Source organism: Schizosaccharomyces cryophilus (assembly GCF_000004155.1).
Source record: "Schizosaccharomyces cryophilus OY26 unplaced genomic scaffold supercont4.5, whole genome shotgun sequence".
Classification (NCBI taxonomy): Eukaryota; Fungi; Ascomycota; class Schizosaccharomycetes; order Schizosaccharomycetales; family Schizosaccharomycetaceae; genus Schizosaccharomyces; species Schizosaccharomyces cryophilus.
In genome coordinates this window covers 81,781-96,175 of record NW_013185628.1, presented here as the reverse complement: position 1 = coordinate 96,175, position 14,395 = coordinate 81,781, and the positions used below count along the sequence as shown (strand labels likewise).

General features: G+C 36.7%; 6 protein-coding genes across 7 annotated transcripts; 3 read left to right on the top strand and 3 right to left on the bottom strand.

Annotated features, from left to right (window-relative positions):
* Positions 1 to 2: 2 nt before the first annotated feature.
* Positions 3 to 5,001, top strand: SPOG_00846 (myosin II heavy chain). Its single transcript, XM_013169022.1, has one exon. It carries the CDS (start codon positions 196 to 198, stop codon positions 4,813 to 4,815), a length of 4,620 nt encoding a protein of 1,539 aa, XP_013024476.1. The 5' UTR covers positions 3 to 195; the 3' UTR covers positions 4,816 to 5,001.
* SPOG_00847 (Smc5-6 complex non-SMC subunit Nse3) lies at positions 4,873 to 6,144 on the bottom strand. The gene has a single exon (XM_013169023.1). The coding sequence runs from the start codon at positions 6,044 to 6,046 to the stop codon at positions 5,039 to 5,041; it is 1,008 nt and encodes a 335-aa protein (XP_013024477.1). The 5' UTR covers positions 6,047 to 6,144; the 3' UTR covers positions 4,873 to 5,038.
* A 509-nt stretch (positions 6,145 to 6,653) lies between these two features.
* Positions 6,654 to 8,199, top strand: SPOG_00848 (iron-sulfur protein I). Its single transcript, XM_013169024.1, has 2 exons — positions 6,654 to 7,102; positions 7,155 to 8,199. Exons 1-2 carry the CDS (start codon positions 6,851 to 6,853, stop codon positions 7,470 to 7,472), a joined length of 570 nt encoding a protein of 189 aa, XP_013024478.1. The 5' UTR covers positions 6,654 to 6,850; the 3' UTR covers positions 7,473 to 8,199.
* SPOG_00849 lies at positions 7,689 to 8,985 on the bottom strand (the record flags this gene model as incomplete). 2 transcript variants are annotated; one of them, XM_013169026.1, is made up of 2 exons in its annotated part: positions 7,689 to 8,083; positions 8,143 to 8,985. In XM_013169026.1, 2 exons carry the CDS (start codon positions 8,692 to 8,694, stop codon positions 7,997 to 7,999), a joined length of 639 nt encoding a protein of 212 aa, XP_013024480.1. In that variant the 3' UTR covers positions 7,689 to 7,996. The 2 variants fall into 2 exon arrangements, with proteins under 2 accessions (XP_013024480.1, XP_013024479.1); XM_013169025.1 differs by having other exon boundaries at positions 8,061 to 8,694.
* A 36-nt stretch (positions 8,986 to 9,021) lies between these two features.
* SPOG_00850 (cyclin Cig1) lies at positions 9,022 to 10,924 on the bottom strand. Its single transcript, XM_013169027.1, has one exon. The coding sequence runs from the start codon at positions 10,509 to 10,511 to the stop codon at positions 9,270 to 9,272; it is 1,242 nt and encodes a 413-aa protein (XP_013024481.1). The 5' UTR covers positions 10,512 to 10,924; the 3' UTR covers positions 9,022 to 9,269.
* Positions 10,925 to 11,006: 82 nt separating this feature from the next.
* SPOG_00851 (meiotic cohesin complex subunit Rec11) lies at positions 11,007 to 14,344 on the top strand. The gene is made up of 9 exons (XM_013169028.1): positions 11,007 to 11,301; positions 11,364 to 11,476; positions 11,518 to 11,616; positions 11,661 to 12,007; positions 12,055 to 12,199; positions 12,243 to 13,028; positions 13,073 to 13,467; positions 13,513 to 13,810; positions 13,861 to 14,344. The coding sequence occupies exons 1-9, from the start codon at positions 11,046 to 11,048 to the stop codon at positions 14,164 to 14,166; spliced, it is 2,745 nt and encodes a 914-aa protein (XP_013024482.1). The 5' UTR covers positions 11,007 to 11,045; the 3' UTR covers positions 14,167 to 14,344.
* Positions 14,345 to 14,395: the final 51 nt, after the last annotated feature.

Sequence of the window (14,395 nt, the reverse complement as noted above, 5' to 3'; positions counted from 1 at the left end):
CCGTCCACACCACTTGGCTTCAACTGATCTTTTTGTCAACTTTTTGATACCTTTAATTTTGGATAGGATACCCTTTTAATATAAGTTAGTGAGTAGCTCTTGTCGTTCATTTAGCAATTGCATGCTGTTTGTGGTATTCGTTCGTTTGTTTATCCTTACTTCAACTTTAGGAATATATGATTAAGAATTGAACTTATGTATAGAAACTTACAAGGAAATCTTGGCGAATCTTTAGCTGATAATAGCTTGAATGATATAGACAACAAACGTTGGGTTTGGATTTCACATCCTGAAACAGCTTTCACAAAGGCTTGGATAAAAGAGGAACTTCCTGATGGCAAATATGTCGTTCGATACAACAATTCCAGGGATCAAAAAGTCGTTAGCCATGACGAAATGCAGCCACTCAACCCTGCTCGGTTTGACCGAGTCAACGATATGGCTGAACTGACGAATTTGAATGAACCGTCGGTCACGTATAATCTTGAGCAACGATATCTTTCTGATCAGATTTACACTTATTCTGGCCTGTTCTTGGTAGCTGTAAATCCTTATCGACGATTACCTATCTACGGTAAAGATATGGTTCAGTTGTACAAGGATAAAAGTCAAGAACGAAAGCTTCCTCATGTATTTGCTATTGCTGACCTTGCTTATAACAACCTTTTGGAAAATAAGGAAAATCAATCTATTCTAGTCACCGGTGAGTCTGGTGCTGGTAAGACTGAAAACACCAAACGGATTATACAGTATCTTGCTTCTGTTGCAAGCAATCCGCATGTGATATCTGGCGAACAACTAGAAGAGCAAATTCTGAAGACGAATCCAGTCCTTGAATCATTTGGTAATGCTAAAACAGTACGTAACAACAATTCTTCTCGATTTGGAAAATTCATCAAAGTCGAATTCTCAATCAGTGGTGAAATTGCTAATGCTTCCATTGAATGGTATTTGCTCGAAAAGTCCCGTGTTGTTCATCAAAGCTCTCAAGAACGTAACTATCACATTTTTTACCAACTCCTGATTGGTGCTGATTCCAGTTTACGGAAAAAGCTCCTTCTCTCTAATGACTTTAATGATTATGAATACTTGAAGAATTCTTCTCGTACTATTCCCGGCATAAATGATGCCGAAGAGTTTAAAGGATTACTATCTTCTTTAAAAATCCTAGGGTTTTCCGAAAAAGAAATGTTAAATTTATTCAGTATAATTTCTATTATTTTGCACATAGGTAATATCTCCATCGGCGCTGATCGTTCCGGCGTCGCTCGCCTTACAAACATGGATGATGTTGATAAACTTTGCCATCTTCTAGGCGTATCTCCGGAGTTATTTTCACAAAATCTTATCCGTCCACGCATTCGTGCCGGTCATGAATGGGTAGTGAGTGCTCGGTCCCAAGAGCATGTAATTTCTTCTGTGGAGGCGTTGGCTAAAGCGATATACGAACGGAATTTTGGCTGGCTCGTGAAGCGTATAAATACTGCAATAAGTCGAAGTACTTCGTCAAACACATTTATTGGAATTTTGGATATTGCTGGTTTTGAAATTTTTGAGACAAATAGTTTCGAACAATTATGTATAAATTACACAAATGAACGTCTGCAACAATTTTTTAATCATCATATGTTTGTTTTGGAACAGGAAGAATATATGAAAGAAGAAATCAAATGGGACTTTGTTGACTTTGGCCATGATTTACAGCCCACCATTGATTTGATTGAGAAGTCCAATCCTATTGGCATTCTATCTTGCCTTGATGAAGAATGTGTTATGCCAAAAGCTACAGACGCTACCTTTGTTTCCAAGTTAGATGCTTTATGGAAAGATAAATCTCCAAAGTATAGACCGTTCAAATTCGCTGGTTCTGGTTTTATTTTGACACATTACGCGGCTGATGTTCCTTATTCAACAGAAGGTTGGTTAGAAAAGAATAGCGACCCATTGAACGAAAACATTGCCAAATTATTAGCTCATTCTACGAATAAGCATATATCTGAGCTTTTTTCTGACTACCAAGAGGTTGAAACAAAAACAGTTCGTGGACGCACTCGTAAGGCTCTTTTTCGGACTGTAGCCCAAAGGCATAAAGAGCAATTGAATCAATTGATGAATCAATTTAACACAACTCAACCTCATTTCATTAGATGTATTGTTCCTAATGAAGAAAAAAAGAGCCATTCCTTTAACAGAGCTTTGGTTTTAGACCAATTGCGATGCAACGGTGTTTTGGAGGGCATCCGGATTACTCGTGCTGGATTCCCCAATAGGATGCCCTTTAATGACTTCAGGCTTCGTTATGAAATGATGGCCAACCTTCCGAAAGATAATTATATTGAATCTCGACGTGCTTCTCTCTTGATACTTCAACAAATGGGCCTTTCAGAAGATCAGTTTAGAATCGGAGTTTCCAAAATTTTCTTCAAGGCAGGGGTACTAGCTAGTTTGGAAGAAAGAAGATTGCAAACACTTCAGAAGATTGTAACTACTTTGCAAGTTCGAATCCGTGGTTTTGTCCAAAGAAGGAAATACCAAAAGCGCTTGAAAGATATAGAGTCTATAAAACAAATACAGGCTAACTTGCTTGTGTATGACGAGCTGCGAAAGCAACCCTGGACAAAGCTATATTTTAAGTTAAGACCCATGCTTAGTAGTACTCATAATGATGAACAACTCAAACGGAGGGATGCAGAAATTATAGAACTGAAATACGAAATTAAGAAGCTCACAAACGCTAAAGAGGGGCTTGAAACCAAGGTGAACGAGTCCACTAAATCTTATATTGCTTTGGAGAATGCACTTACCAGTGAACGAGCCATTGCACTTGACAAGGAGGAAATTCTTCGTCGAACTCAAGGAAGATTAGCTTCTTTGGAAGATTCAAATGTGAGTTTGAATGCCACTTACAAAGATATGGAAGTTCGATTAGCGGATATTTTGAATGAAAAAGAAGTGGAAAGCAAGCATATGGAGGAGGTGAGAGAAGCACTCGAAAGCATGTCATCTCAAAATGAGAAAAGAAAAGAAGACAATGATAAGTTACGAAAAGAGCTAGATACTTTTCGAATGTATAATGAAGAAGTCAAATCTGCGTTATCCGCTGCCAAGGTTGAGATAGCTTCAATAACAAAACAAAAAAATACCGTTGATCGAGATATAGGAAAATTGAGAGAAGATGATGAGAAGAAAAACAACGAATTATCTTCTTTGCTTCAAGAAAACTCTGCTTTAAAGGATGAACTTCATAAACTCATAGAATTGAGTAAATCGTTAGAAGAAAAGCTGACGAATGAAACGAATATTACGAAAAATATCAATTCATCTGTTGAAAATATGTCTTCTGAATTAGGGCGTAACAAGCTTGAAAAATCAGAAATGGCTAATGATATATCAATTCTTAAGCAGCAAAACCAGGAGCTTGAGGTACTGAAAGGTGTTCAACAAATGACGATTGAAACCCTTGAACAAAAAGTTAACTACCTTGAAGCTGATGTTAAGCAAGTATCTCAGCTGAAGAAAGAGCTCGGTGCTTTAACCGAAAAAGACAACATTTATAAAGTCCAATCTACTAGGAATAAAGAGCTTGAAGAATCGGTGAAAACGCATATGCTTACACTTCAAAAGCTAGAAGGCAATCTTAAAGATGCCAACAACAAGTTAGCGAAATTACAGGATTTCCCATCAAAGTATGAAGAACTGGTTGGGCAAACAGAAGATCTACATAGGAAAAATCGGCAACTTGAAAAGTATAAGTTCGATTATGAGACTCAAAATAAGGAGCTTTTGAACTTACGCAAGGTCCAAACTGATTATCATGAATTAATGGTTCAGCATAACGCAGTAACAAGAGACAAGGAACAGTTAGAAAAAAGCAATTTTTCTACTAATGATCAATATCAAAAGCTACTAGAGGAGCGCAGCGATTTAACTCAAAAAGTGGAAAGCCTAACTCGTCAGCTCGATTCTGCATTGCAAAAGCTTCCTAAAATTCCTTTATTAGAAAACGAAGTTTCCAAATTGAAGCAAGAATTCAAACAGACCGTTAAAGAGCTTGAAGAAGAGAAACAGAAAGCTGTTTTAGCTAGTCAAGATAATGAACAACTACGTTCATTAAAGAAAGAGCTTCAAAATAAACGGCAATTGGAAACGAATTATCAGAAGCTTTTGGAGGAGGTGAAAACCACCCGAAGTTTGCGATCAGAAGTTTCGTTACTGAGAAACAAAGCTTCTGATGTAGAGTACTCTAAGAACAAACTGACGGAATCAGAATTGAAGTTAAAAGAAGTTAGAAAGGAGTTGAATTCCGCATTGGAGGTAAACAAAAAGAAAGATGCAGAACTCCATCGTCTAAAGGAACACAAGCCTGCAGAAAAGGAAAATAAACCCCCAGCATCTTTTAAGAGCTCACTTCCTGAGAGGAAGACAATTTTTGACTTACAACAGCGAAATGCAAATCAGACCCTATTTGAGAATTTAAAGAGAGATTATGATAGGCTCAACCTCGAGAAACAGTATCTTGAGAAACAAATGCAGGAGGGTAAAAAATCTATGGTAACACCACAAGCCACCGGCGGATCTTTAGAGCGGGTTGCCTTTTCTCATGCAGTTGAAGTGAAAGCACTAAAGGATCAAATCAACAGTGAAAAATCTAAGATTTTTGCTGTGCAATACCAGTCTGAAAAACGAGAAAAAGAGTTACAAAAGTCGATTTCCGAATTAGAGAAGCAAAACCGTTATTCACTAATTGATGTTCGGGCGCTTCGAGACAGAATTGCTAGCCTTGAAGAAGAGTTAATGGCGTCTTCACGAGCATGATTTTAGTTACCACCTTGTACACGAAACACATTCATTCTTTAATTTAAGATGGTTGATATTTTTCATGTTAATAGAATATTGTATATTGATAGATCATAAAGATGTGATGAATTGAATTTTCATTATGAACATAATGTACAACAAATGCAGGTATCTCTAGTAAATAGATTCTAAGACATACAAAAGAGAAACAAGAAAGGAATGTGAAAAATACGGTGACGTTCTAATCGTCATTTTCCGTTACATTCGAAAGACTTTCCGATCTCTCACTTGTGAAGTCAGGTAGTACTTCATCAAGATTGGTACCTTGGACAAACTCCGAAATGAAGCTTTTCAAACCCTGCTTACCAATTTCGACTTCAGAACGAGAACCAACATAGTAAACCGATTGATTATGGGTATCATCTTTAACGCGATCCAAATAACCAAATCTTACAAGAAGATTGAGGGAGCGATCTAAGTCTAGTTGAAAAGGGGTTATTTCAGAAGATAACAAATTTTCTAAATAAGATTTCAGTTCCATCTCTCCTAGAAATCCATGGGAAACTGCTACAAGCGAAACAACAAGCATCAAAAATCCAAGAAACGAAGTATCACCCAATGAGTCAGGAACAAGTCGTTGATCATTACTGTATTCAGGACGGAGAGATGATTTTAAAATCCAATACTTTGGAATATTGGAAGAAGAAGAAGCATTCGAAGCATGTTGTTTTCGCAATTGGGAGATAGCCATTTCTTTTCTTCGGTTTGTGGGGCTTACTTGAACCAGTTGAAATCCAAAGACAGACTGAAGTTGGTGGTTTGCCTCTTCTAGTGCAGGCTGAAACAAGCTTCGGGAACTTCCTTGCAAAAATGCACGCTGTATAACTTCCTTTCGCGAAAGAGCTTGGTGAGAGCTTTGGGAGCAAATGGCAAGACGCACGATGTTTCTTACAAGCATTTGAAAATTCATAGAGTCAGTTTCGTCTTTTTCTAGTCCGTCCAATGGCTTGGTACCAACACTCTGTTTGCTCTTCTTTCGACGACTTCGATCAGAGGAAACGCGTCCGGATCTTTGTTCAAATTCGGCGTCTTCATTTGGGCTCTCCAAGTCGTCGTCGATGTATTGTTCGCCCTCTGATCCTTCTTCCTCGTCAGCAATAATCTGCGACGCCGTCAATCGTGTTCCATGGGAGCTGCTAGGTTCTACGTTCCTGGCTCTTTTTCTATGCAAATCATCGAGCTGAGTCATTTCATTTTGCACAATGAATGGAAATTACAAAGTAAAGCAAGTGACTTCCAGCGATCGCGTTTTCGAGTTTTGAGAGGAAATTCGAAAGCGCGTCGAGAGGAATTCGTTTTGCGAGGTTGCTGGAAGTCTGTAAATGAAAGTCTATGCATAATATAACGATACTGCGTTACCCCTCAGTGGTAAATAGAGTCCAGCAGAAGGATATTTGTTGACTGCTTCTCGAATGTGCAGGCCTTTCTTTGCCGGCTATTGTTGGACTTATAGCGTACAATTGGGATCTTCGGTTCTGTTTCAATGCCTTTACCGTGCTTGTCTTTCTCATGAAAGCGATTGTATGGCTTCATTCCTTTCTGTTCAATTAAAAAGACATGAAAGAGAACGAAAAAAAAAAGCTCTTCAAGTCGTGGCAGACGCCCGACTTCGTTCTTCTAAAGGAAATCCAACCCTGCTTCGCCGTCTCGTTTTATTCCAGCATCGTACTATTATTCTCCTTAGTAAAATAACAAATACGGCGGTGGAACACAATCCTCCGTTTGCATCTTCTGGAACGCTACGCTCCATTAACATATATTGCATTCCCAAACGCTAATTGCTTTATCCTTGAACCAATCAGGAGCCTGACAATTATATAAAAACTGGAAACATGATGAGTACTTGTCGTTAGCCAAAAACAGATATTCATGGGAGACAACAATTGAGTCTCCAAACACGTTAAATTTGAAAGAATTTGGTGTTATTAATAATCATATCAAGGATTTGAGGTTTGATCATCGAAACCCGAAAAATTTGGGCAAATTCTCAAGGATGCTTGGACATTTATGGACTCGGCAGATTTCGCGATCCTCCTTGCGCGAGGGCGTGATTAGGAATTTCGTTCGAAATCTCTCTTTATATGAAATTCATAACCTGAAAAACCCTCATTCATCTCCGCCAAAATCGCAAAATATTCAAATTCCTCCACCCACCCGTTTACGTGGTGCAACTCCCTCCAATGAAACTTCTAAGAAAGAACTTGCTCCTACTAGACATATGCCCCGTAAAAATGTTATTAAATTGGTATGATATTTCTTTTTTTTAATATATTTACATATACTGACACTTTTTGTAGACTCCAGATGCAGTGAATCATTTACGAAACATGCTGAATGAACCCGCTATGAAGGATAAACTCTTGCGAATTGGTGTAAAGCAAAAGGGTTGTGCTGGCCAGGCCTACTCGTTAGAATACATTGCACAGCCTGAGAAGTTTGATGAAATTGTAGAGCAAGACGGAATTCGTATCATAGTAGCTCGAAGGGCTTTACTGCAAATCATCGGTTCTGTAATGGATTACAAGGATGATGAATTACAGTCGCGGTTTATTTTTACCAACCCGAATATCAAATCTACTTGTGGTTGCGGAGAATCTTTCAGCACGATAAAATAATGCAAAAGTACAAAAAAAATAAAAATTAAAAGAGCTTTGTTTTACGAATTCTTATGATTGCAACGTTTATTAATTAATTCCCTACAATGGCTTTTTGTTGGTTTCTTCGTTCATGCTTTATGCCCCTTTTCTGCGTTGAGCACTGGTCCTGTGCTTTCCTTCCTTTTTCTTTTAATCAACTACTTACCTAATAACAAATAATGATGTTTTGCTATTGTGGCTTTTTTATTTTATATGAATTTTTGTGAAATCCGCTGTCTGCGTAAAGTAATATGATGATTTTATTTCTAAGCTGTGTTTGCTCTGATTCGCTTTTCTTTTTTTCTGCACATCTATAGTTTACGAAACGACGAGAGTCACAAGCTGTCAAAGATTTTTCTAAGTGGTTTGAAAATACCTTGAAGGGAAGATACTTCTCATTCTTGATAGAAGTTGTCGAAAGAGGATCTCACTTACTTCAATATCAGTGCTATAGTCTGCAATAGAGTTTTGAATGAATTCAAAAATAATTTGAAAGACACTTATCATTTCTCGTTCTTCCTGTTGGTTGAAGGTAGTATGGGACTCATCGGTTGGAATGTTTGGTAAAGCTTTCCTTCAAACTTGTTCATCTACAAACGAATTCTCTTGTTAGCATTGTCGTAGTATAAAAGTAAATCAAAGATATTACCCAACCTGAGGATGTTTGTACTCCAACATGTAGCCATAAACTCCATGCACCCATTCGATTAGCCATAGTGCTATCCGTGAGTAGCCGATCACCAATGAATAAAAGTTGAGCGGGACGTTCAACTTTTGTAGATTTCTGAAAATAATTCCACACTTCTTGTTCACAAAGAGGCTTTAATTTGGAGTGTCGCAGTACAGGAATTTCCCAGCGAGCTTCAAACTGGGCGGCTTCTTCTCCTGTCGGATCTTGCTTTTTAGAACCAATTGAATTGCTCACCAATAAGATATTGCTCTTTCCAAACTGTTTTTGTAACTCTCGTAGTTTTTCAAGGTTTCTTTTGGGAATTTCATTATCATCGGGTAAAGTAATGCAATCGTCCTTGTCTAGCACAATACCTCGAATGTCAACAGGGCCACTGTATAGGCGGCTTAAATGGCTGTTAATACCAATCGGAATATCTGTGAATGAAGGAAACTTTGCATGAGGAAGTAGTATCCTAGGACGTTTCACAGTTTGAAAAAAAGCACGAATCCCTTCCCAGTTCACTAGCATAGAATGTAAATGATAAGTATTGAATTTACTTCTTCTAAAAATTTGAACGAATTGTCAAATAAGAAGAAATTATCAAAAGATTTTAATGGTAGAAGCAGTTATAGGCCGAAGCATTATGATCTGCTATGACACCAAGAATTGTTTGAAGGTAGACATGAAGTTAAATGGTTGAATTTCATAGAATAAAAGAATCTTTTTACCCTGTAGAATAGCAAATATGCTAATTGATCCTTATTCAGTATACTCAACCTGAAAGCTGTAAGTTAGTATGATTGCCTACTTTGATGTACGAACGTCTATGTTTTCAACTAGAAAAAAATTGATAAAGGTGGTCAGTGAATATGAGACTTTTCATTCCATATGACTGTGCGCCTGATACAATTGGTATTTAATTAATTAATTAGCTATAATGATGATTACAAAAGTGATATTATTAATTCGAGCAAAAAGAAAACAAAAAGTGTTTGGGAGTGGGAAGCCGCATTAACCAAATGATCAAAAATAGTTTCGTAAAGCAAATCTTCCAAAAAAAGAAATTAAAAAAAAAAAAGAAATCGTTAGTAGATGGAACAGAATTATAGAATGCTAGAAACCCATTTATAAGCAAAGACACTGATGCGCTTCATCCTACTTTCACTGTACTTTTGAAAAATAGAGCGGTGATGATTAGGAGCATCCAAAATACATTCCATGATACCTAGCGCACAAGGTTCCAGTTGTCGAGCAGTGAGTCCGCTGTAATAAATATGATGCAACGTCCATGTAGTATATCCTAACATTTGCATAGACAAGTAGTAAGAAGCTGCTGCTATTACACTGGGATATCCTCCAACAAACATTTCATCCATTAATGTCAGTTCCATCAGATACTTTGATAAAGATCGGATATCATATTGATAGGAGTCAGCCCTACTGATTCTTCTTAAAAAAGACATAGGCCCTGGCCAACTTAATTCAAATTTCAGCAGCATTAGCATGTATCTCTCTGCGCGGATAATTTCTTCAAGTTCGTAGACTCCTTCTACGATCTTACCTAAATCATAGATGGTCGGTGGATGAATCTCTTCATACTTAAAAGCAATCAACAATGCAGAAAGGCCTACCAGTTGTATTTTTTGGAACGATACCAATTTTATGGAAAGAAACCTGTCGACTAAATTGACCGTTAGATACAATGTTTCTGGAAGAAGTCGAAAATAATGATGGACCTGGATTATCCAGTCAATCAGCAAATGTCTAGTTGGCCAATCGATTTCCTGTTGAATAGACATATAAGAAGGAGATGGTGCCAAGTTCATTTCTAACTCATGCATATATTGGAATATATCGGTTTCATAATCGGAAACCATTGATGGGTCTTGATCGTCATCTTCCTTGGAAGGGTGCGCTTTCACAAATTTCGAAGCATGAGATAACAAGCGAAAGTCTTCTTCCGTAAAGAAAGGGATTGCGACATGGGAAGGCTCTGTGACTTTGGAGGTGTTCAAATCAAAGGACTCTTCAGAAATGTCCAGGGATGAGTTTTTCTGGTCAGAAAATGAACCCTCAGGCACGGAGTTCAACAAAACACTATCTAGTTCTTTCTCATCTGGAAGAACATATTTTTCTGTTTCTGAACTAGTGGGTGATGTTATGAAACGGCCTGTGTCTATGTAAGTAGAGTGCAAGGGACCATGAGAAACGTTTTCTAATGACTTGAGAGGAGCTCTTAGAGGCGATCGATAAACATTTCTGCCTTTTCCGTTTAATGCAAAGGATTCTGTTTGATTTTCATCTGTAGCTAATTCATGAGCATCGAGTCTGCTTGAAGCTTCCATAACTTTACAGAGACGTATAAAAGAATAACATTGGTATCTTTTTCAGCAAGAAAGAAAATAAACGTCAAAAAGGAATACTTCCTGCCGTGTTTTGTTTCAAATTTCGCCAAAATTAAGTCTTCAAAGTTTCAATAGTGATAGCGATGGTAGACCAAAACAAATAAATAAATAGGAAAAAGATTAAATAATCCAAATTATAATTAATACCGAAAAAATCAGACGGAAAAGACTGAAATCAAGAACCAAGTAGTGCCGTAAAGTTGAGACTCGAAAGATGACAACCTGCAGTAGAGTACAAAATTCGGCTACAATACCTATTTTTTACACGTAATTTTTTTATTTAGATAATTTCTAATTCAATTATTAAATGTAATCATATATTCTACGAACATTTGAAGTTCTCCTGGTTGCGCGTCAAAGGTACTTAATTAAAGTGAACGCGTCGCGCATCCATATTTAAGTTACAACACCAACACACTTACTACACGCTTATACAGAACAACTATTCACGAAACTAGTTAGCATTTAAATATCATGGAATACGATTTTGAATCAGATCTTAGTAGTCATTTAGATGGTTCCTTACCTGATTTAGAAGAAGATATTGAGCTAAATCCCGCTGTTAATACAACTTCCAACGACCATGGCGATAAGTCTGAAATGTTGACATCTACCTTAAAAAGAAAGTTAGAAAATGAACCAATTGCTTCTGCTGAAACTATCCAAAGAACAATAACCAGTTCAAACAACTCTCAAAACACATCTCAAGATTTCTCATTCACTTTGCTCAGTAAGCATCTACCCTTTGAAGCATAACGAAGTGTGGATACCATAACTAACTCAATCTTCTAGATGAGCTGTTGAATGACACCAATACCATGGAGTTACTGAGCACAAAATGGCGTTCCTACTCTGAAACGGATTCTTCTGAATTCATGCGTGGATTTCTTAATCTTATACTGCTGGTAAGAGATTACGCGCTTTCACATACTAACAATTACAATAGTCGTGTAATTGCCAACCTTTTTTAAATCACTTTGACATGGAGGATACTGAATCAATACCTGAAACCCTAGCTCAAATCCAATCTTCAACTTTTAATTCCGTATGCAAATCTCTTTTTCTTTGAAAATTAACCTCAATTATTAGATTGCCAATTTTGCAGAACCGTATTTATATGCATGCTCCACGGGTACAGGAAAGTCATTTAGAACCAAACTTAGTTTTCTTGTTAATGAGCTCATTAATATGTCTATAGAAAAGGATAGGCTCTCAAGCTCATCCTTCATGGAAACTATTAAATCATGGATTTTGTGTATGACAACTAGTCCATGGTTATCTATCCGGCATACTTCAAGTGCCATTTCATGCATGTTCTACGTTGCACTCGCGAATGCCCTTTCCAAATTTGAAGATGGTCGTGATTTTGTTGAAGGGGATGAAAATCAAAGTTTATTTGAGAATCTCAATTATCTTTTGGATGATATCTATAAAAGGTATTTCAAACATTAGTATCTGATTATAGAACACTTACCAACAACAGTGCTATTTTAATTAGGATACGCGATACAAGGTCTATTATAAGGTTGGAATGTTTTCTCGCAATTCATGAGTGTTGTCTACTGCTTCCATCTCATCTTCAAAACAGATCAACGCTATTGTATCTCGGATGGGGACTTTCTGATACTGTAAGATAAGTTTATTATCACAACTTTACTAACTTTGAATTAGGATGCAAGAATTCGAAAGGTTGCTTTAAAAATCATTCAACAGCTTTTTATTACGGAGCGAAAACAAGAGTTATCGGTTACTTCACTTAATTTCTTAGAAAGATTTTCTTCCAAAATTGCAGAAATTTGTAGGTATGACATTGAAAGTGTTCGCGCAATAGCACTTCAATTGTGCTTTCAATTACTGGACCATCAATTGCTCAGCCAGGATGATATTGAATTGCTTTGTTTATGCATTTTTAATAAAAAAGCTCAAATTCGCTCGCCAATTATGAGGTTACTAGTGAGGTACTGTGATCAAACCCTGGAAGGTTTTCTCAAACAAGCTACGAAAGAAACGAGTCTCAAAAAGATTCTTTCACGAGAGAATTATAAAATATCCAATTCTGCTTTCAAAAATCTTTTCAAGGAAAACTTGATTTTTTCTTTCATTGCGCAGGCGCTGGAAACATGGACTATTGAAAACGTCCAAGCGAATTCCTCACAATCAGACGATAGAAACTCAGTTTGGCCCTTTGGTTTCAACATGGAAGCTAAATATTTGGAAAATTCTGAGGAGTGGAAAGTATACGAGGGCAGTATGCTATCTATTCATAATGAAATGAACTCATTGGGTTCTTGGGAAGAAGTTCTTGGCTATTTACTATTTGACCATGTTAATCATTTAAGCTGTAATAGCATTTTAAAATCATGTGCGCCAAATGAGAAAATAATCGACTTCTTATCTTCCTACGTGTATTTCTGTCTTAACTTCATCGAAAAGCCTTCTTTTTTAAAAAGAAAATCAGTAAGTTAGAAGGCATTACCTCTTACGTATTCTAACAACATTAGTCTGAGTCTGATTATACCTCAAAGCAGTTACATTTATTACATGAGCTACCTCTTTTGATGAAGAAATATCGAGAACGCAATGTTGCAAGCTACTATTTTATTAAAAGTTTGGATTATATCCAAGAGCAAACTCTCGCTTTACCAGAATCTAAAAAAGATATGTTGGCTTTATTGACAGAAGTGGAGTATGCTGCTAAAGCATCAAATAATTTCCAAATAAATCTATTATGCGGTGAATTCTTTCACAGGATAATTAACCTGAACCTGATAGCGACCGAAATTCAACTAAATATAAAACTTTATTTCGCTTCCGTGACAGATAGTTTAATGGAAGAACTACAAGAATTCCTTGGATATATCCAGTCAGGTCGGAAGGCATCAAATCATGATGAAAAGTACGAGAAGTTGCAATCTGATAATACACAGCTAACATTCAACAGGGTTGGTAAACTGGTATTTCATTTGAAATCTTATTGTGGTTTTATTCGAAATATTCGTACCTCTTCTGAAAAAAGCGATACCACCTTGCGTCTTGTCTCCCACCTATTAGATATTTGCAGGCGGGAACAAAATGAACTGCTCTTATATTCTTGCTTAAGGACTATATTTTTATGCATTCTTCCTGAATTGAATCAAAAACGTTCAAAGGAAATTTTGGAAAATTACTTCAGCGTGGTCGTTGAAGCATCAGAACTGTTGTCTAAACGTACAGAAGAGCTTTTCACCGGAAAACTTTTTGTAAGTCCATAAGATCGCACTTTTTTGAATTTTCAACTAACATATCATAGTCCACTATTGTACTATTAAGTGTCTACTTGGGAAAATCGGTTCTGGATGGCACATCGCGACTTGATGATAAAGAGGTAAATAACATTAAAACATTAAATATTGAAGAGCAGCTTATGACACTTAAAAATTTATCAAAACAGTTAAAGACAAGAGAATCAAACAGATCAGTGCAGCCATCAATGCTAGAAGATGAAAAGGAACAGGACTTATGGAACAATTTATTTGAAGACTGGTATCCTAATCATTGTAGGGATCCCATGCTTTTGGTTGATTTAATGCAAGGTTTAAAGAAACTTATTCTATAGCTTTAATTTTAGGATATTTGTTTGTTTGAAGACTAGTCTGTTCAGAAGAGCTCATCTTTTGAACAAAAACATTGAGTCCCTCAGAACGGTTTCTAAGAGAAGTTAAACTGTTTCTGTGTGTAGGATGTTTTTAATTAAAGAAATAAAACCAAGTTGATCATGCTTTAGCCTAAACGAGTCGATGATACAGTACGAATCAAACATTGTCTTTTTTTTTTTTTTTCTGTTT